General features: G+C 29.9%; 1 protein-coding gene across 1 annotated transcript in view; it reads left to right on the plus strand.

Moving 5' to 3' along the window:
* LOC142332503 (dynein axonemal heavy chain 1-like) overlaps positions 1 to 24,281 on the plus strand; it is an 897,921-nt gene that overhangs the window by 676,527 nt on the left and 197,113 nt on the right. The window contains exons 11-12 of the mRNA XM_075378951.1: positions 8,599 to 8,812; positions 14,662 to 14,824. Of these exons, the coding sequence (XP_075235066.1) occupies positions 8,599 to 8,812; positions 14,662 to 14,824 (377 nt within the window). The remainder of the gene's footprint in view (positions 1 to 8,598; positions 8,813 to 14,661; positions 14,825 to 24,281) is intronic.

The following is a 24,281-nucleotide window of genomic DNA, read 5'->3' on the forward strand; positions in this document are numbered from 1 at the left end:
AAGTATATAGACTTTGCAGAGAAGAGAGTAAAAATAAATAATAAAAAATTCTAGAAGGAGGCAATAACTCATTTTAGAATAACGTCATATACCTTTACTTACAAGGACAGGTTGCTTTATTGAAAAATTTTTAGTCATTGACTATTTTTAAAGATAGTTTACCGAACGTTTATTTTTTTCGTAATAATACATCGATCTATGTAAAGCTATTTCGTTAACCAAATTAGAATCGTATTCAAGAACAAATACACGTGTTTATACTTGACTTAATCGACTTCTTTCAGAATTAAGCTTTAGTGTAAAATTCACATCATTGTCACCGGATAATTTATTTTGTTTGTTTTATAATCCTTTATTTTATTATTCTGTGAGCAGATCTTCAGTTTAGACCTACTGATAATTGGTAAGAAGAAAATAGCTTTTTGTGTGTTGGGTGTTGGAGGTGACCAATTATTTTTAAATCTGCCTACCATATCACCGTTACTATACTAATATAACCATTATTTATTCTAGATCTTTTTCGGAACCCCCCCACCCCCCAAAAAAAAGCACTTCATTTTTACCAATGGGCCAAAAATCGGTGTATTATTTTAATATTCAATAAGAATTAGGTGTGAATATGCATGTTTCAAAGTAGCAGGAAATATTGATATTAACAATAACCCTGTTGGAGAAATAATACACTAACATGCTCTTTTATACCGGTCATTTTAAATATTCTCCATATTGACATACTTTACATATTAAAAATATAAGCATTATTGCATATAATTATAGATATAAATTATAAATATAATCAACCAAACTTAACCTACGCTCGCTTCGATCGCTAAATTCGACTAAATAACAGTCATGTTTTGATTATTTAAATAATAAATAATTGCCGACCTCCGTGACGCGAGTGGTAGAGTCTCGGCCTTTCATTCAGATGTCCCGGGTTCGAATCCCAGTCAGGCATGGCATTTTCAAAAAATAAAAAATAAAATAAAAATAATTGCAGCAATAATTTACTGAATTTATTATTTAAATATTGAAAACATTACTATTAATTAGTAAGGTTAGCGAGAGAAGCGAGCGTAGGTTAAGATTAGTTAGATTATATTTGTAAAATAAATAAACATATAAACGGTTATATTTGGTTATTGGATTATTTCTCCAACCTGGTTATTGTTAAATATCAATATTTCTTGCTATTTTCAGTTATCTCCAGGTGAAAAACTTGCAAACTTTTGAGATGAAAGAAACGAAAAACTACCAATTTTGACTTTTTATTTTGAAACATGCATATTCACACCTAATTCTTGTTGGATATTAAAAATACATCGCGTTTGGTTAAAAAAATTAAGTGTCTTTTTTTGGGTGGGGGAATTCCAAAAAATATCCTTTATTCTTCATGCACGTAATTGTAATTTATTAATAAATTTTAAGGAATAATTTTCTCTATCCTTCCTCTACAAACATGTCTTTTAATTTGTAATTCGTTATAGAGGTGAAAAAAGAATATTCTTATGTTAAGAGTAAGGATATTTTTAGATTGTTTTTAAATTATAAAACATTTTAGTTAATAATTAGTCAAAAACGGAATTTTTTCTTCCTTAATTTTTTGATTGTTTTAAGAAAATTTGCAGTAATGAAGTGAAATTGAAAACCTGCCTTTCGGCAAACCACTTATTATTATCATGTTTATATATGTAGAACAAAAAAAACTGATATTTAGAAGTAGATAAATCTTATTTGCTATCGCTGAAGATTCGCCACTAATAAAAATACGGAGTGATTCACGAAGAATATAACAAACTCACAGGATATGTTTTAATGTGTGAAAATAAAGAAAACAGCTCATAAAAACATAAGTTCGGAAACACTTCGTTAGTAATTGTCAGCTGGCGAAAGATTTCGCTCTGATTTCTACGCCTTTGGTAAATTTAAGCCAGATTCAAATTAAGCATTAAATTTAGTAGTGTTAAAAAGACGATATTTTATGTTTACGATAAAATAACGCTGCTAAATTAGTACATTGTTATAAGCACATAAAAGTCTTAAATGATACTTGTAAAGATTTCGTTTCTGATTCAAGTCTACATATATTAAATACAAACATAAGAATTTCAAAGTTTATTAAAAACAAAATACATAAAAATGTGGCAGATTTTAACTTCGTATTAGGTTCAATTTTCTTAACATCTGGCACCGTTGGTATTATACAATTTATATAAAAATAGAGTATCAACTTACTAACAGTTGTGAGTACTGACTATCCAAGCGCTTTCGGATTATTCCACCATCATCAGGGATTACTGATTAATTATGAATTTTATAGTTGTGCATATAAATTTTTATAAAAGGAAATTAAAATGAAAATAAAATTTAGAATTATCATCATAACAGTTGATTGTCAATAGTTAAAATAAGTCAATGTTAAAAGAAAAACGTCTTGTCAGTAAGATGTTTACTACTGTTATCTAATGCTATTAACGTTAACTTATTTTAACTATTGACAATCAACTGTTATGATGATAATTCTAAATTTTATTTTCATTTTAATTCCCATTTATAAAAGTGTATATGCACAACTATAAAATTCATAATTAACCAGTAATCCCTGATGATGGAGGAAAAATCCGAGAGCGCTTGGATAGTCAATATTGACAATTGTTGATAAGTTGATACTCTATTTTTAAATAAACTTTGTATTAATCGAAACACAATTTTCAATATTACAAAACAAAAGAATTAAATATACATTAAGTACCGTTTATAGTGTCCTCCAAGGGACCGACGATTTTAGGTCATTATAATCGATAGTCATAATAACTGATGTTTAAGTAGCTTAGTGGTACTGCTTTGACATGCCATCTACACGGGTATTGTAATATAATAAAATAATAATCATTATATGAATAATAATTTATTTCCGTAATAAAATAATATTAAAAAAAGTGCAATAATAAACACAAATACGGTAGTGTAAAATAAGGTAAAGAAAAATTATAAAAATTACTTTTTCTGCAAAAAGTCTGATACTTTGGTTTACGTCATTATGTTGATTAGACGGTAATTTTTTTGATTTCACAGAATTTGTTTCCAAATGTTTCCTAATTTTTTTCACGGTTCTTCCATATCGTCGATATTGTCGAATAACCTACGCCTAATTATTGGGTGATGTCCTTATTAGTTTCAACTTTCTCTAACCTCCTGATATTGTGTACCTTTTCCTCTATCGCGAATGTTTTTCACGAAGTAATAGTTAAATCATTCACTTTGAATTAATTACACAGGATACGTAAATAAAACACTGTACCCGCAGAATAATATGATACGCTCATAGCAAAAGATTAATAACAAGTAAATATCGCTGCTTCAGTTTACAATAATCTGGTACGCGAAGTTAAAAAAAAGAACTACAGTACATATGTAAGAAAAAAGGAACCGTCAAAATATTTCTGTAGCTACAATGTAGATTTATTGAACTTCTTTCTTTCTTTTTCCTGTTTAGCTTCCGGTAATTATCGTTCAGATAATACTTCAGAGGATGACATGTATGAGTGTAAATGAAGTGTAGTTTTGCACAGTCTCAGTTCGACCATTCCTGAGATGTGTGGTTAATTGAAACCCGACCACCAAAGAACACCGGTATCCACGACCTAGTATTCAAATCCGTGTAAAAATAACTGACTTTTCTAGGACTTGAACGCTGGAACTGTCGACTTCCAAATCTGCTGATTTGGAAAGACGCGTTCACCACTAGACCAAACTGGTGGGTTAGACATAATGTGTACTACTACGTTACTGATGAGCCACTTCTCTCCGTCTTTATAAACGATAGAATGTTGCATTGCAGTAGGAAAAATAAGTCATAATAACAACCCCAATGTAATTATAAACAATGTACATACTGTATTTATGCATTATCAGCATACCAAACTAACCAAGAAACAAGTTTTTGGTCACTATATTCGATATATCATTTCTAGCAGACCCCGGCAGTGCTTCACTATTGCTAGATTTCAGTATTATATATATATATATATATACATATACATATAGAGAGAGAGAGAGAGAGTGAGAGAGATTAAATGAATGCAATCGAAAGTTTCATAAAACTTTAACAATATGAATATTACGGAACTTCACAAAACTTAACCTATTCCTTTTTCCCATTTTCATTTTACCATATTCTCTTTTCCCCTCTCCACCTCGTACCCCTACCCCCCCTTCCGTGTCCCCATTTCTCTTTCCCCTTTCCTTTTTTCTCCTTTCCATTTTCCTTTCCCCGTTTTCCCCTTTTTTCTTTTATCCATTTCCCCTTCTTCCCTTTTACCTTTTCCGATTTATCCCTTTCTCCCTTTTCCCCGAGCGTAAATCGGTCCAGTAGTTTTTTAGTATATAGCGGACACATATATCAGAAACATTGAAATGGAATCGTAAAATATTTAGTATGGCATATATTGCTTTTATGTTCAACAGATAGCGCTGTTTTTTTTGTTTTTTTTAAATGCATGTTTTTACCTGTCACAGGTGTGACATCAGGTATATAAATAGTACGTATATAAAGACACGCGCGCATTCAGATGCAACGTTGTTTCAAAATTTCAAAGCAATCGGTGAAGAACTTTCACCGGAGATTTAAGATTTTGAACTAACGAAAATTTACATTTTTATTTCTATAGATATCCGATGTCACTATAAACGATACTTACTGCATACAGGTAAAATGGTAAAGGTGACACACTTGGCCCGTCAAAACGTTTCTGTAGCTACAATGTAGATATACTATGTTATGACGAGTTACTTCCTTCGGTCATTATAGGCGACAAAATGTTGCTTTGCAGTAGTCATAATAACCATTATGTCATTACAACCGATGTAATTATACAGTTTACATACTGTATTTATGTGTTAACGTCATACCAAATTAACCAAGAGACACAAGTCTTTCGTCACTATATCCGATATGTCATTATATCCCCGATGTCACTATAAACAATACTTACTGTATTTGAAAAGTTACAAATACATACAATAAAATTGACTTACACACAATTAAAAAACCGCTGAATATGCCCTCCGCCATAGTGTATAAGCCCGCCGCTCGGCGAATAATGGTTTTAGTGGCTCTCCGAATGTAAAAAGGGGCGGTTTGTATTAATTGTACCTTTCTCTGAATTTTGATAACTAATTCTTCTCTTGTATTCCACTTTAGTTCATACAATAATAATTTCAGGACCTCCACAGGTAATATTCCAGAAGTGTATACGTTTCCTTTTTTTCAACTTTGAAGTTGTTACATTAATATGAAGCTTCTGTCAACTTTATTCGTAGAATTTTACTCAAAATCAAATTATCTTTTTTTTTAAACATTTATGTGTTTATTACTTATTTATTTAACAAAGTTATTTTATGCCAAATATAAAATAGTTTGTTTTTCGATCCTAATTGTTATACTTTTACCCCAAATTTTACGAAAACTATTAAAAATACAGTTCCGGGATCTATTTCTTCAATTTTTAAATCGTTATTTAATAAAAACCATTGAATTTAACTCTAAATTTGTGTGACGGTTATTGATGATGATAGAATGTGCTTTTAACAGTAATTGATGTAAACTATCTCTTTTGTAAAGCTAGTTATTGAACTAATTAGCAACGAACTTTTCTGCAAGTAATCCCCTTTAAAGTTTCTTATATATATATATATATATATAATATTTTTATATATTATATTATATTTATTATATTATTATTATTATTATATTATTTATTATATTATATTTTATTATATTTATTATTATTTTATTTTTATTATTTTATTATATTATTATATATTATTATTTTTTATATATTTTTATATATTTATTATATTATATTTTTATATATATATATATATATATATATATATATATATATATACTGGGTGATTTACGAAGAATGTAATAAACCTTTAGTGCATGTCCTACTGGTGAGAATAAAGTAGAAATTTTACAAAAATATAGTTTCGGTAACGCTTCGTAAGCGAGTGTCGGCGGGCGAAAGATTTCGTCCCGATTTTTGCATTTGGTAAAATTATACCAGGCTAATTCTGTAATTCTTGGAACAAAATTTTAGAAATAAATTTAGCGGTTTTATATGAAATCAGATCTGGAAATTTGAAAAACTTTGGTCCCAGAACAGTATTTTTAATTGTTTTTTTTTGAAAAGTGTGAGGTAAAAGACAAAAAATTATTTTATGTTTAGCGTAAAGTAACATTATTAAATTGGCATTTAACACATAAAACTTTCAAACAAAACTTATAGAGGATTTGATTCCGAGTAAAATTATTATGAATAAAGTCCACAAAAACTAATACAAACGTCAGATATTTCTTAAAAACAAAACATATCTAAATGTGTCAGATTTTAATTTTGTATTAAACGAAACGAAATCCTCGATATAAAAAATGAATTATTTTAGATAAATAAATAATCAAAAATTAAAAAAAAAAGAACACATCGTAAATAATATAATTTATTAGACATTTCTAAAAATAATTAAAAATTAATTTTATCTAAATTTGTTGTTTAAAATAATTTATTACACAAGTTGGCAATACTCTAACAGCTGATCTTTAACATCAGAATGTAAATATTATATTGTCTGCTGTCACTTTATATGTCCTCTACGCTACACCAAAGGTTATTTTTCACGCTATCACGTAGTGTTTTTCGAACGGGATGAGGGTTCTCGCTACCCCTTTCCGACTCTTATGATCGTTAACGTGATTAGAAACATAAAGGATAATTTCGTCAGAGAGTATTCTTAAATCGAATCGTCAGTCAGTCAGTCAGTCAGTCAGTGTAACTGACTAGGAAATAGAGAGTGATCAATCTTGTTCCTCGTTATCACCGGGGCTTATTCAGACTCGAGAGTGCTGACGTTCCTTAGAATGTTTTCAGTACAAATAATTTAATAATAAAGGTTAAATATCGAACCTTCTGGAACAACTTATAGCGTCAATATTGCCTAAAAAACGTGTTCCATCTTACTTTTACATTAAATTTCTTTATTAATTAATATTAATCAGTGTCCGATTAAGATTAATTATTAAAAAAAATAGCAGTAGCTTTGATTTTATTTAATTTAAGATTAATTAGTGCGGCATAATGTCTTATGCAGATTGACAAAGATTTTTATTTTTATTTTTTTGATGTAATAATAAAAAAAAAAAAAATAGAAAATAAAAAAGATAATAGAGTTTTATATCGTTAGTACCTGAAATATATTTGAGTAGTCGGGAAGAATGATTAAAATATAATTTAATAAACCAAGTTAAAAAATAAAATTAGTAGATGAAAAGATTAGAAAAAAATACAATAAGTCACTTTACGAAGCGCAAATTAGGTTTAGCTGTTCCATGAAGAAATATTTAAGGACATGTCTCTTGGGCTTAATAATTATGTACTATGATGACTTAATAGAATAAATTATAATGATAAAAATAAGCACGGGACGTTATGCTTAGCTTAAGAATAAAGGATGAAAAATTCATTTATTATAATATTTCTAATTACAAGAGGTTAGTACTAGCTGCTGCTTAGTACTTAAGTACTTTAATTAAAATATTTATTTATTATATCCACAAGTATGCGCAGCTTAATTTGCGGGCATAAATTGATTTATTTTCATGTTCTATAGGTTGAAATTACTTTAAAATCGTAAAGGTTCCTAAATATCCACTTTTTTTGGATATTTTTTAGATAGCATTTTTCTTTTTTTCAATTAAAAAAAATAATTTCTCATTATGAAGAAGATGATTCGCAGTGTTTCGTCTTTGCCTTTTTAATTGAGTAACCCCTTCATTGTTCCGGTTAATTCTGTTTTTTTTTTTGTTTGTTTTTTTTCATTAAAATACTATTAACATTTTTATTTCAAAAAATTTTAACAGTTGAGTCATCATACGGTCAAGCATAGTCATGCAGTTTAGTTGTCTAATTTTATAGTAGAAAAACAATTGATAAAATAGGATATTATATTTGATTTTGGGTTGAATAATAAAATTTTAGACTAAAAATTTGATTTTTGTCCGATTTTGGTTTTATAAGTATATATATATATATATATATATATATATATATTGTACAATGATTGCGTTAACTGAAAAATTATAATATGCAATATTTGTGATCTAGATATTTTATCTGCGTATTTATATTTATTTCTATAATTTGAATAGTGACTTTTTGGGATCTGAATATTTTGTGTTCTTGTTATTTGATCATCCAACCTAGAATTTATCATTTATTGTTTTATATATTTACGCGAGTATTAACGGGATTTTATATATTCGCTGAATACAGAGGATGAAATGAATGATTTGTAGCGTGTGTGAAAATGCCATGCCTGACCGGGATTCGAATCCGGAACCTGCCGTTAAGCTACCACTCGTGGCACGGAGGCCGGCAATTCAATGACATGTCTGCTGTCTACCTTCCCTGCAATCTCAAACTCTCTCACTCTCTCTTACTCTCATTTTTTTCGTCAGAATTTTACGTACAAAATCTTCATAATTTCTATGTATATTATTTATCCAATATTAAAATAAACTTGTTTGTTATATTTCAGAATGCTTTACAGTACTCGGAAATATTGCACGATAAAATTTTGAGCTACTTACCACCAGCTATTGAATTTTTAAGAAATTTTTTAAAAGAAATTGTTAGTCAAGTTGATTCAGCATTATTTTTCAGTTGTTTAAATGTTATGAATTGTTTTTTAAGACCGTTAACTAATCCAGATGGTAAACCGGTTCCTGCTGCTCCGTATTTAGCATTAATTCGTAAGTATATAAGTAATTCGCTTTTCTTTTTTTATTGCAAAGTAAATTGCTGTAATTAATTTAGAATTTTTTATTTTATTACTATTTTTAAAAAAACATAATTTAGTAAATTAGGGATTAAATATTTTGGGAAAATAATCATTTAGCAATGGATGTATAGTATAATCACAATTATCCGAGACTCAGTATTTCGAGTTTTCAACAATCCAAGCGGAATTTCTTAAAGATTACAATATATAGTAGTAAAAAATTACAAGAAGATGTTTCTGTTAAATCCTTTCGGTGAAGTGCGTCTTGCAGTATTCGTTTGTGCTGATTTCGAATCTGCAATCCGGTTATCTTACAAAAAAATTGTTTAATATTCTAAACAGCGTGAATCCAGATGTAGTTTACACAGACGGTTCCAGACGATTATTCTGTTGGTTGTGCTTTTGTTGTTGGCAATAGGACATACATTTTTGACCTTCCCCAGTATCGACGGTGTTTTCATCGCGGAGCAATTTGCGATTAACAAAGCCTTAAATGTACTTAACCCCAACATGTTCAGATTCCAGGAGTGCCTTGCAAGCCATTAGCCGATATATACTCCAGACATCTTTTCATCTGCCATATACAGTTTATCTGAAATGACTCAACGTAATACAGTGTGAGTTTGTACTAGATCCCACCCATATTGGAATTTTAGCCTATGAGCGCAAAAGATGATTGTTCACAGCCTCCTTTCATTAATCGTGTGTTTTCGAATGATCTTGTATGTTATCTGAAGAATGTATTTTCATGATGAGCGGTAGAGTGAATGGAATTCTACCATCAATAATAAACTTCATCCAGGTAAGGACACTGTGTCATCCTGGAGTTCTTTATGGGATAACCGTCGTGAGGAGGTTATTACTTGCCGTTTGCGAATGGGGCACACTAGGCTCACTCATGGAATCCACCGGGTTGGTCTAGTGGTAAACGCGTCTTCCAAAATCAGCTGATTTGGAAATCGAGAGTTCCAGCGTTCAAGTTCTAGTAAAGCCAGTTGTTTTTATACGGATTTGAATACTAGATCGTGGATACCGGTTTTCTTTGGCGGTTGGGTTTCAATTAACCCCACATCTCAGGAATGGTCGATGCCTGAATTGATAGCAAAGCCATCGTTGATAACAAACTCCGGCACATTAAAGATTCTCTTTGTTGCCTTGGGACTCCTCATGCAGAAAAATTCGTCGTGAGGAAGTGGTTCTCTGTACATTGCGATTAGGACATACGAGAGTCACACGTATTCGCACCAGAGTCACACACGAGTATCTGATGTCAGCAGGACACGCACCACTATGCGCACGATGCAATTGTCGCATGACCGTGCACCACATTCTTGTGGATTACATACGTTATGCGGCTTTCTGTCATAAATTTAAATTATCCAGAAATATCCGTCATTTTTTTGGCAATGATAACGAAGACCGGATATTTTTGCATCGTGCTGTTGTCATATCTAAAATTTGATATTGTAGTGTATAGTTTTTGTTTTCTTTAAAGTTGTAGTATGTCTGATTTATTTTTAACTTTTATGTTTCTGGTTTGTTTTTTTATTCCATTATCCTAAAAGGGACCCTTTACACCCCTCTCAGGTATTGTAAAATTGTAAATAATTTTTGTCTTATTTTAAAATTCCGACTGTGATATTAGTTTTAAGTTGATAGTGATGTTAGATATAAGTTTTAAGTTTTATTTCATATTTAATATTTTAGTTTATTTATTATGTATATTAATAGTTTTTTTAGTTTCGTTATAGTTTTTATTTTAGTTCTTAGTCTTTCTGTTACCCGAGAAGGGGCCCTTTTCACCCTCTTTCACATTTTATTTTTGTGAATTTTATATACTTTCATTTTGTTTTATCATATTACGCTTATTTTTAATTCTTTATGAAGCTTTTATTCCGGGCGATGATAACAGGTGAAAGTGTTTTTAACCCTCAAAAAAAAAAAAAAAAGATTGGTCGAACTGAGACTATAAAAGAATACACTTCATTTACACTCATACATATCATCCTCTGAAGTAATACCGGAACGGTAGTTACCGGAGGCTAAACAAGAATAAAAGAAAAAGGCTCACTCATGGATATCTGATGACTCTTACTGATGCACCCGTTTGTGTTCGCTGGGTATGCCAACTGATCGTACACCACATACTAGTGGGCTATGTCTGTTATAGACATTGCGTCGGAGATTTAAATTTGGGGCTAACTTTGGAAATACTTTAAGTAACGATAAGACCATGTAATCGAATGTCATACGACTTCTAAAGGCCGTACATTTGGATTCAGAAATTTGAATATTCAGACTTTTTTTTCGTTTATTTATGCCATTCAGAGTATGCCAGATGCAATTTTTGGTCTTTTAAGGTAAATTTTAATTATTGTATTTTATCATGGTATAATTCGCTCTTGTTTACGGCATGGGCATTTTCTTCTATTCTGTGTTTGTTTATTACCTCTGTGTAATTCTTAATCTTTTAAATTTAATTTTTACTACATAAATATCGCATTCGGACGCTAACGACGGCACTTCATTTTGCGGCCGGGAAAACAAAAAACCAACCTGTAAAATAAAATTTAAAGAAGGGCAGAATTGTTTTTAATAACACTTATTTAATGAAAAATTGTTTTTCTTTAAGAGATTTTATAAATTATATAATACTGTGATTATATTATTTATATTAACATCTGCTTTTCTTCAGTTTTTCGTACATACAACCTTCTGAATGTCGCTTTTCATTCTCCAACATTAATCGATAAACGTATTCGGGTTTCATTTTCCCTGGCAGGGTGTTTCTATCATTTATATATTCTAGTAAAGCTTTCATATGCAAATCACCTAGTACTCTAATAAAATGGTTACGGCATTTAAGTCTAGACATAGGTGCCAGACATACTTTTCATACACTATCGTCTCTGTAAGAATTTCTATAACGTCATATATTTGCTTCATTTGTGCCGCATACGCGAGAGAAATTGAAATTTTCTCATTTACACTGTCAAGTGAGGTCGGCTTTCGAATTAGTTGTTTAGAAGAATCTATAAATAATTTCTATCGCTTAGGATTTTGATGCTGTCCTAGTTAATCCAGTAATCCATTACTGGATAAACAAATTATCCACGGTTAATCTACCTAGATTAACCAGGTAGTTATCCTGGTTAATCTAGTTAATCCATTGAAGTACACTAAATTATCTTGTTAGGAGAATAGAAATTCTTGCTATCTGATAACGGAAAATATATTTGAGCGCTACTTTGGAGGAAGTTACAGCTTTTAAACCTTTGAAGCTAATAATTCTGACTTGATGTTAGTCAAATAAAATTACAAAATACAACATTAAGTTCTGCTTGAGTAATTCTATGAGGTTCAGTGTTCTCGCCTTAACTTTCTTCTTTCACCTCAGACTTCTTCAGCGTAAACATTTTCTTCTGAACTTCATGTTTCGGCGGAAGTAGAAGAGGTGTGTTCTATTCACTATGTTGTATAGATCTTACGGCTGAAGGAAGATTCGAATATATAACAGATTTCTTGATTTCTTGAATTTACTTGTGATGCCTCTGATTTTTGTAATGCAAAAGTATAACAGCCTTTCAAGATGTCCTTAGGCTCTCTCCATACCTTAGGAATAGCAAAAGAGATAGGTCACCGCTTTTCTAAGCCAGCAGTTTAGTAAATTTATGTAAGAATTACAGCAGATTTGAAGGGCCCAAAACTTAGCCTGATCTCCTATTTTACACCCAAAATAGAGTCATATGACTTTTTAACCGAATGAGTAATAGATCTTTGAGATTCAAAGTCTTGAATAAGACTCAAAGTCTTTGAGATTCAGGTCTTTATCCTTTTTTTTAATATTACCAGAAAATATCTTTGTCCGTTTAAACATATAACTTCTGAGAAACGAAAAACATATTCGTATTTGTATTCTGATCTTCGTATTTTTCCTGTTGGCGCAATTATAGCTTAATAAATTTCTTATGACCTGTTCTATTTTTCTCTCATTTTGAGAATACGTTATTATTTACCATTTCCTAATAAGGCACACTAGGCTTACTCATGGATATCTCATGGCTCAGACCTATGCATCCGTTTGTGTTCGCTGTGACTGGCCAACTAACAGTACACCACATCCTTTCGATTGTGTCGTTATGAGGCATCGCGTCGGAAATTTAAATTAGGGGCTAACATCCAAAATATTTTACGGAACAATATGACCATTTTATCGAATGTCTTACTATTTCTTAAGGCCGTTTATTGTATACTTTGTGTTTCGTCTATTTATACCATTTAGCTTATGCTACTTGGTAATTTTGTTGTTTTAAATTAGAATTTTAATATTGTATTTTCATTGTGGTCTTATATCCCCTTTAGCTTACGGCATAGGCACTTTACATCTATGCTGTATAGTATGAGAAGTATATTTCAATTTGATACTGCGCGTTTTAATTGTTGATTTTATTTGTTTTATATTAATACTGTTATTTAATTTTTAAGTTTGGTATTGTTTCATTAAATTGTTTCCTATGCTAATATTGTGTCCGGGCGCTGATAAAGACATTTCGTTGTGCACCCAGAAAAAAAAAGAAGAAATCTCCCATTTGTTCTGCTTCTGCCTCGCTTCCTGTCCTGTCTAGGGTGATAAAGAGCACTATAAAGGGTGATAAAGGTGCTCTATATATATATTAAAAAAAACCTTAAATAGACAATTAACTAAATTTATTTTCTTCTCTCCGACGAAGCTTTAAACTTTAAATATAAAAATCGGAGAGATCTTCCTAGAAGAAGTCAGTTTGAGATGTTATAAAAAGTTAGTTTACAGTAATTTAAAACTGATGAAACATTAAGATACCCATCGTTTATGTTTTTAGTAAAATCCTATTTTTTCTTTTTGTATTTCAAATTACTAACCTTTTAAATTTAAAAAAAAACCGGTGAAGTATTTGGTTAATATTTGTTCATTTATTCATATTTATTCATACATTCATTATTTAATATTTATTCTTTTTTTTTCTGTTATCAAATTTTAGTAGTTATAGATAAAATTTACACCTCTACGAGTAACTGAATCCATTCAAAATAAAGAATTTAATTTTCTTGTATCATTCATCGACCAATTTACAACTTTCCTACTGTAGGTTATTGTAACGTACATACATAATACAAAATTAATTAGTTTCTGGAAAATAAAAAAAAATTATTTTTCTTCCTGGACAAGGACCGTGAAAAGATATTACTACTTCATCTAATTTCTTTCTAATTCTTCCACAAGTTGGTTAATCTTTCGGACTCTTCCTTTTCAGTCCATTCTCCTCTGTACAGTTTTTTCTTTTCACCTACAGAAACCTTTCTTTAAATCAGTAAACTTCCTTCTACAATCCTTTCGTTCCTGACGGTCTTTTTCTGTAATATTGAACTTTCTAAGCTCTTCTTTCATCTTTTTATCGTAGTTTCCTTTTATATTTCCAGTTTATTAAAAGTTTGTTTGTTTAGACTTAATTGGTTTATTCGAACCTTGTGTTCGTAGAATTTTAGTAATATTTTTCTAATTAGTACTTTCAGGTCTTCAATATTATTTCTCTGTTTGATCTCAGTCTGTGTAGTCTTCTTGAACTATATATCCTTCCAAAAATTCTTCTTTCTAGTAGAGTAGATCTTCAATTCCAGTTAGATTTGTGGTACCATGCCGTATAAGATTACTACTATTGTATTATACTGCATGTTGCGTTAATGAAAAGTTTGTTTTTTTTTTGTAGGAAAGATTTTTATTTTATTATATAATTTTTTTAAAAATTAACTCAAATTTACTGAAAATATATTTTTTATTATTAGCCGGACTGCTGACACCTTGGATTGTTTTCTCTGTAATTTGGAGCGTTGGTGGTACCTGTGATCATCAATCCCGAGTATTATTTTCAAACTGGATTAAAGAAACTATGGAACGTTATGAAGATACTCCTTTATTTCCACAGGATGGTATCGTTTATGATTACAGGTAATGAATTTTTTATTATTATTATTCATAATTCTTTATACTGTGGAAATTCTTAATTCAGTAGATTGTTATAAAAAAAATCACAAAAATTTCTATTTTCATGGGTATCTCTTTGTAAGTTTTAGCTGTCTTTTTTACAGTAACGTGAAATACGTAGAAATTACCTTTTGTTAGTAAATTTTGTTCATTCAAATTAATGATATTTCATTAAAAAATGTTATATATACATATTTAAGCATGTATAATTTTTTTAAAACATTACCGGTTTTGTGTGTTTTATTTGTTTTTAAGTGAACATGCATACACACACACACACACACACACACACACACACACACACACACACACATATATATATATATATATAGAGAGAGAGAGAGAGAGAGAGAGCGATAGAGAGTGAGTGAGGGTTTTAATTTAAAATAATAAAAACGTCAGAAAAACAATATGTAACTAAAAATATATAATTCATATCTTTAGCGAAGTGTACTTCGTAAATGTTTAAACGGAGTAGCTTTTTAGGTATTTTTTCAATACAAAGACGTCATTCCAAATTTCGCGGTTTTTACTTCCTTTACGTCGTACAATTGCTGAAAAAATACCAAGAATATTTGTAAATTCAGGTGAAATTTTAATTACTTCTTACTTCCTTGTACGAAGTAAAGGAAGTATTGTGATCGCGAAAAATTTCGGTTTTCAGATTTCAACGGAAATATCCATTTTGACTAGTTTCGGCATGACATCTATACGTACGTACGTATTTATCTCGCATAACTCAAAAACGATTAGGCATAGAATGTTGAAATTTTGGATTTAGGACTGCTGTAACATTTAGTTTTGCATCTCTCCTTTTTATTGCAATTGACATGACCAAAAGTGTCCAAAAAAGCCCAAAATTCAAAAATAATTGGATTTTGGATATTTTATTAACTAAGCCCTCATTGAGAGCTTTTCAACAATATATTTAAGTGTTACTTATGTCATTGGTTCCAGAGTTATAGCCAAATAAAATTTTAATTAATGAAATATTTGGATCTTACAAGGAAAAGGCACATTAGTTCGAATCCGACTTCGTGTCCTTTTTTAACTGGTTTTTTTTTCATTTAAATATATTGATTTATTAAAAATTATTAAACACTAATTGTAAAAAAAATTACAATAAATAATAATTCAATAATAGCAATTAAAAAAAAAAAAAAAAAATGAAAAAATCAGAAGTTATTAGTGAAATAAAATTTTATATACTTTTAAAAATGTATATCCAGGAGTAATGTATATTAAATATTAACAGGAGTACAAGGAAGTTATGTGGCGTACACATCAGATTTTTTTTAGGAAAATAAATATGTATAAAAATAATTTTTAAATCCACAAACTTAACCTCAAACTTGCCAAACTTCCTTTTATTATTCACGAACTTTAACGTAAACTCAGGTATTGTTATCTTAACTTACCTTCCGTTTATTGTTTGCAACTCTAACAAAGTTAGTTAGTTGTTATCATAAGTGCACTCGTAAATTTTCCAGTAACAAAACAATTCATTTTGTATTGTAGTAGTCCGTAAGAAAATTTCCAAAACCACAGGTGGTTGACTGGATAATAATTTTATGAAAAATGTGCATTCGTTTTTTGTTTACATTTAAGTAAACAAAATAAATTACATTTGTAATTAAGGTTATGTTTTTTATCGGCTTACAATTTGTTAATAATTTATCAGTAAATATAATATTTAAATGAGGGTTAGGAATGAAAGGAGAATTTTTTATTTTTCCTCAAAGGGGACTGTAATATTTATGAAAAAGGGGAATTTCCGTCAGACTTCAAAAAACGTGTTATAGTAATGATACCAAAGAAATCAGGGGCAGATAAATGTGAAGAATACAGAACAATTAGTTTAACTAGTCATGCATCAAAAATCTTAACTAGAATTCTATACAGAAGAATTGAGAGGAGAGTGGAGGAAGTGTTAGGAGAAGACCAATTTGGTTTCAGGAAAAGTATAGGGACAAGGGAAGCAATTTTAGGCCTCAGATTAATAGTAGAAGGAAGATTAAAGAAAAACAAACCAACATACTTGGCGTTTATAGACCTAGAAAAGGCATTCGATAACGTAGACTGGAATAAAATGTTCAGCATTTTAAAAAAATTAGGGTTCAAATACAGAGATAGAAGAACAATTGCTAACATGTACAGGAACCAAACAGCAACAGTAGCAATTGAAGAACATAAGAAAGAAGCCGTAATAAGAAAGGGAGTCCGACAAGGATGTTCTCTATCTCCGTTACTTTTTAATCTTTACATGGAACTAGCAGTTAATGATGTTAAAGAACAATTTAGATTCGGAGTAACAGTACAAGGTGAAAAGATAAAGACGCTACGATTTGCTGATGATATAGTAATTCTAGCCGAGAATAAAAAGGATTTAGAAGAAACAATGAACGGCATAGATGAAGTCCTACGCAAGAACTATCGCATGAAAATAAACAAGAACAAAACAAAAGTAATGAAATGTAGTAGAAATAACAAAGATGGACCACTGAATGTGAAAATAGGAGGAGAAAAGATTATGGAGGTAGAAGAATTTTGTTATTTGGGAAGTAGAATTACTAAAGATGGACGAAGCAGGAGCGATATAAAATGCCGAATAGCACAAGCTAAACGAGCCTTCAGTAAGAAATATAATTTGTTTACATCAAAAATTAATTTAAATGTCAGGAAAAGATTTTTGAAAGTGTATGTTTGGAGTGTCGCTTTATATGGAAGTGAAACTTGGACAATCGGAGTATCTGAGAAGAAAAGGTTAGAAGCTTTTGAAATGCGGTGCTATAGGAGAATGTTAAAAATCAGACGGGTGGATAAAGTGACAAATGAGGAGGTATTGCGGCAAATAGATGAAGAAAGAAGCATTTGGAAAAATATAGTTAAAAGAAGAGACAGACTTATAGGCCACATACTAAGGCATCCTGGAATAGTCGCTTTAATATTGGAAGGACAGGTAGAAGGGAAGAATTGTGTAGGCAGGCCACGTTTGGAATATGTAAAACAAATTGTTAGGGATGTAGGATGTAGAGGGTATACTGAAATGAAACGACTAACACTAGATAGGGAATCTTGGAGAGCTGCATCAAACCAGTCAAATGACTGAAGACAAAAAAAAAACAAAGGGGACTGGTACCGAAATTCCGTTCCGGAGTATTTCTTACGGAGTAGTTGCCGTTCCAGGGCAACTATTCTGTTCTTCAGTACACCCCTGAGTATTAAAGTTGTAAAATATGACGAAAGAAAAGGGAATGCAACAAAACTTTAGTGTGGCACCGTTGAAACGGAAAAATAATAGACTTATATTTCCTTTATAACGATGCAATATTTATTTCCAAAATTTTATTTTGATTTTATGTTTTCGATATTTTGATTGTTTCTAAATTTACTTTTATTATTATTATTTTTACGATTGATGTGATATATATATATATATTTTTTTTTTTATTTGTGCCTATTAAGTGATAAATAGTTTAGCAACACTGTTGTTCGTTTTATAAGGATCCCTTTAAAACAGTTTTTTACCCAAATCCAGTGAATTAAAAAAATTATCGTGTATGTTTATGAAATTATCTGTATGTCTTTATAATTTTATATTTATTAATCTTTATTTCACTTTATTTTCCGCTACTGAAGTATTAATTATATTTTTATTATAGGTCAAAACAACAAAGAAAGTTGGTACCCATATTAAAAAATAACTGTAATAAAAAAATTGTTTTACTTAAACTTTTTATTCCTGAAATATATCATAAAATTATTTCAACAAATATAAAATAGAAATTTCATTTAAAAGCGATATTGTACAGAGTGATTCACGAAAAAGGTAACAAACTTTCAGAACATGTTTTACTGATGAAAATAAAGAAGAAAATTCATACAAACATTACACTCGGAAACGCTTTGTTAGCGAGTGTCGACTGGGGAAAGATTTCGCTCTGATTATTTCGCCTTCGGAAAATGTTTACCAAAGTATAATTTTTGGAACCCAAATTAAGTGGTAAATTTAGTAATTTTAAAAGAAATGTTACTTCAAAAATTACAACAAAAAAAATAACCTTTTGTCGTAATTTTCATGAAATCTGGGATAAAAGACAAAAGATTAGGTGTCAAAAAAACACATTTTTTTTGTTTAGTGTGAAATAATTTCATTAAACGAGTAATAAACACAGAGAAGAGTTAAACAAAACTTGTAGTGAATTTTATTTTGAGTAAAATTCCGTAAATAAAGTCTACCGTATATTTTATTCCGGCTTTCTCAAAACCTAAAAAAATACAGTTTTGTGACAATTTATTTTCTTTTTAATTTTTCAGGTCAAATTTCGTATACAACTACTAAATTTACCAGTGGTAGTAAGCACCGAAATACTAAAGCAAAGATTGTCTGACCCTCCTTGGAATATTGAAATTTCTGTTTATTTTAATACCTAGTTAAAACTTGCCGCATTTTGATGTTTTTTTTTTTTTTTGTTTTATACTCTTCGAAATTCTTACGTTTGTGTTTATTTTCTGTGGATTTTATTCATACCATTTTATTCAGAATCACATTCTGTCCATTTGCCGATTGCGAATAAAGCACACTAGGCTCACTCACGGATATCTGATGACTCAGATCGATGCACCCGACAATTGACGGTGCACCACACACTTGTAGAATGTGTCCTTTTTTGCGGCATTGCGTTGGAAATTTAATTTAATTTTGGACTCTTCATCAGAGTCCATCGGACTGGTGTAGTAGTTAACTCCTCATCACAAATCAGATGATTTCGAATTCAAGAGTTCTAAAGTTCAAATCCTATTAAAGATAGTTACTTTTATACGGATTTGAATACTAGATCGTGGATACCGGTGTTCTTTGGTGGTTGGGTTTCAGTTAACCACACTTCTCAGGAGTGGTCGACCTGAAACTGTACAAGACTAAACTTCATTCATACATACCATCCTCATTTATCCTCTGAAGACGGTGGTTCCGGAGGCTAAACAGGAAAAGAGAAGGCTTAACATCAGAAATATTTTAAGGTAACGATATGTCAATGTTATCGAATGTCATACGATTACATAAGGCCGTACATTTGGATTCTAAAATTTGATTATTGGTATAATCTTTTTTGTCGTATCATCGTATCTATGCCATTTGACGTGTGCTAGATGTTATTTTTGTTCCGTTAAGTTAAATTTTATATCTTCTTTTTAATTGTGGTTTTATTTCGCGTTTAGCAAACGACATAGGCGTTTTTCATCTACACTGTGTTTTTATATTATTGTTTAATTTTCTATTACATCAGTATGGCGTTCGGGCGCTGGTGACAACGCTTCGTTGTACGCCCAGAAAAAACAAAAGTTTAAAGAAAACTTTTGTTTAAAGTTTCATTTAACAAGGTTATTTTACTCTATAAGTCTTGAAATGGCTTGTGTGTTTGATCTAAACACTGTCTGAGAGTTTATAGCACTAATCTTCATAGCATAAAATACCATGTTTTTGGATTCCAATCCGATTTACCCAAGATTTTTCGAAAGTGTTTAAAAATACAGTTCTGGTACCTATTTTTTTTTTTCAAATTTTCAGGTCAGATTTCATATAAAACTACTAGATTTACCCCCTTAATTTGTGTCCTAAGAATTACAGTTTGGCTTAATTTTAATGACTACATAGAAATAGCGAAATCTTTCGCGACACTCACTAACGAAGCGTTTCCAAATCTATATCTATATGAACTTTCTTCTTTATTTTCACCAGTAGAACAAGTCTCAATAGTTTATTACTTACTCTCTTCGTGAATTGTTCTATATAAACTAAATTAAGAAAAAAAAAATTCAGAACGATATAAACAAAATTAAAATTTATAAATAAAATTGATTATAAACAATTACAATTCATAATAATTTTATTAAGCATGGCCCGTTGGTATATGTATATAATTATAGTTAATATACAAAAAAAACGCTTACAAACAATTGAATTCGACACGTTCAAGCGCTTTCTGAATTAAATTCCACCTTCAGGAACTCTCAGATTCATCCTATTTATAACACATATTAAAACTTCACATGTAAAATTGTAAGAAAATCATGATATTAACTAAAAACATAACAGTTGGTCGTCGTATATTTTAAAATTGTGTCAACATAAACGTCCTGTCAGTTTAGTAGTATGTAACAGTTCAAACCACCAAATTGACAGGACGTTTACTTTGACATAATTTTAAAATATGTGACGACCAGCTGTTATGTTTTTGACAAATATCACGATTTTTTACAAATTTACTTGTGAAGTTTTAATAAATGTTATAAATAGGACGAATCATGAGTTCCTGAAGATGGAATTTAATTCCGAAAGCGCTTGAACGCGTCGAATTCAATTCTTGGTAAGCGATTATTTGTATATTAACTATAAATAGAATTCATTGTATCACAAATATGAATTTTCCTAAATAACGTAAAATTATTAAATCAAATTAATGAAGATTAATAAATTGGATTTATATGAAATATGTTTATATATTTTTAAAAATGTAATAATAATAACAATAAATTAATCGTTCATTCAAACCAGATAAGCCAGGCTGTAAACAACGATTTGTTTGTTAAATATTTATAAAATTTATGCCGCAAAATTGTGCGTCACAATCTACTTGATTGATTACATTATGAGACACTGCTCGAAGCTGTAAATTAGGCCCCTAACTCCGGGATCATTGCGTGACTGAAAATCACGTGGTTACTCGCACGTTAAATTTTTATCTAACATTGGTGTGTATACTTGAGTAAAATTAGATTTTTCTCAAAACGCAATTTATAATGCCAACAAATTTATTATTGTTCTAAAAAATGATAAACTGGCTAAATTTTACAGTACTTATATTTATAAATATAAATGATATAGTATAACAAAATATTTATTTAATTTTAAAATTTAAAGAAAATTTCAAAGTAACATTTATATGTTCTTATAACCATGAAAAAAAAATGTAACTAACATTTTAGGGCATCTAAAAACTAAAACTATAATAAAATACATAATTTTTGAATATATTAAAATATTTAGTTCATTAACCGAATCAATATTGCAATATATTATGAATTTATTTTGATTTTTTTTTATTTGTTCGTTTCTTACGTGATCATTACAATGGAAATAAGTCAGAACAGTCTTTGCTGTGTGCTCTTTACATATAGGGGATGAAAAGCAGCCACATTGATACTGCGTAAATCGGTTTTTGCGCATGGGGCAGTAGACATAAAGTGGCTTACCATCTAGTCACCGACAGTTTGCTGGCGATAATGGGGGAAGTTGTACTACCCGCTGTATTTTTTGCTTGAGGCTCACATGAATGTGTAAAATGGCTGGCCTTTTCACGAGGTGAGGCTACACCGAGGATTTTGCCAGCTGGGTGATGTAACTCCGTCTTGACATGGCTTGTGTGTTTGATCTAAATATTATCTGAGAGTTTATAGCACTAATGTTCAACAGGGAGAAGAACAGCTAGAGGCAATCAATTACAGATGCTAGAATCATCGTGCTCACTTTTCAACGATGTAAAAGTTCACACCCCGCTTTTTGGAGTTATAAAATGTTATAACTTTGGTTTCAAGTCTCTTGATGTTACATCAGTGACGTCATCGTTATGCATGGTTGAAAGTATGACAACGTTTTTGCCTTTCATATGAACATATGAATTCAGTAGGCAATTGTTGAGGCGTTTTCCAAATGCAAATATAAAGGATTTTAGAGGACGATCCCTAGTAATAGTGAGTTTAGTCGGGATTTTATGTTTGTTCTTGCGAATCGTAGCTACAATAGTCAATCTATGATTTAGAAATAAATCGTTTGTTAGAGAGATATTAGTAAAATAGTTGACCGTAATTACATTACGCCATGTATTGTCTATCGATTCAGTAAGATATTTCCCTACACTGCTGGCATCATTCTGAATAAAATATAGTCCTTGAGGCTGTTTCTCGGCATATATTTCAGTTTACTTTTTATTATATGTATTTAAGTTACGAGTTAATTTGTAATGTTTTTTTTTAGTTTTATTAATTTATTTTTGTAATTTCATTGTATCAAATGTAATTAAAAGTAATTTTAAATACTGTTTTAATTGTTTAAAAACATAATATTTTAGTTTTAATGAAACTTGTTGTTTACTTCGTGTATTATTATCTCTAATTGGTGTACTTGCTATTTAATTTTATGATAAATGTGTAAAGTAAACTATCAGTTAACAAACTATCATTACACTGTGCGGCTATTTTATGGTATTGAGAATGAGTTGACGTATTTTTGTTGTTTTAGTAAAAATAGATAAAGTTCAAGTTAAATAAAGTATTTATCCTTTTAAATAAACTTTACTTTAGATAATTATCACTTTACGTATTGTAAATTAAAATTTATCGATTACTCATAATTACTTTGTAAAGGTGTAGGAGACCAAACATAAGATGAAATTGTTTCTTATATTAATATATTAATTTTTTTCCTTTAATTTTGTTTTTTATTTTTATAAAGTAAATATAAAAAAAATATATACCATTTAAATAAAATAAATATACCATTTAAGACAAATGACATAAGAAATTAAATTATGTAACCTAATTTTTTCGTTTGCTACTCATTTTGAAATTGAACCTTAGTTTACCTATATGTTTAATGATACATACATAAATGATCAAATGATAAAAATGATCAAATACGTACATTAGATTTTATGTATAATTTTAATAAATTAATAAATTTAAAAAAATAGTATTCGAAGGTTACTTAATGTTGACATACTAAAAAGGTTTTTATTCCATCGATGGTATAAGAGTGCTGAATATTTATGCAATTTTTTAAATTGCTCCTTCACGAAAATAACCATTACTGAAAGTGACCAACTGAAATATTGAATTATTAATATAGGTTTTGACGGTTTTAATAAAACAAAAATCTTGTTATATTTCCCTAGTGGCTCCTGTATGTTGCTATAAGCATCAATTCAATATTCGTGTACCGCTGTCTCATTTCTTTTTCTGTTTAGTCTCCCGAACCACTGTTAGGTATTAAATGCAGCGCTGTCTACCGGTTAATACTTGAAACTAATAAAATAATTATAGTACTTCAATTATATTATACAGTAAATGGAAGTGTAATGATGAAACTTTCTTAATTATTACTTTGTATTTTTATTTCATTATTTTATAGGAACGGATATTACAATATTTGAAATAACTTATAAAACGTGTAGAAAATGACCTCCTCAGTACATCAGTACAACACTGCAAACGTTTGAGTTTTTTTTTAACATTTTAACAAGTTGATGTACTGGAATTTTGTACGTACGCCGTTATCACGGTTTTTAGTTCCGTCAATCGTGCGCGGTCTGTAGCGATACACTACTTGTTTCGCCCTTTCCCATAAAAAGTAATCTGGGGTAGT

This window comes from Lycorma delicatula, chromosome 11 (genome assembly GCF_047948215.1).
Source record: "Lycorma delicatula isolate Av1 chromosome 11, ASM4794821v1, whole genome shotgun sequence".
Classification (NCBI taxonomy): domain Eukaryota; kingdom Metazoa; phylum Arthropoda; class Insecta; order Hemiptera; family Fulgoridae; genus Lycorma; species Lycorma delicatula.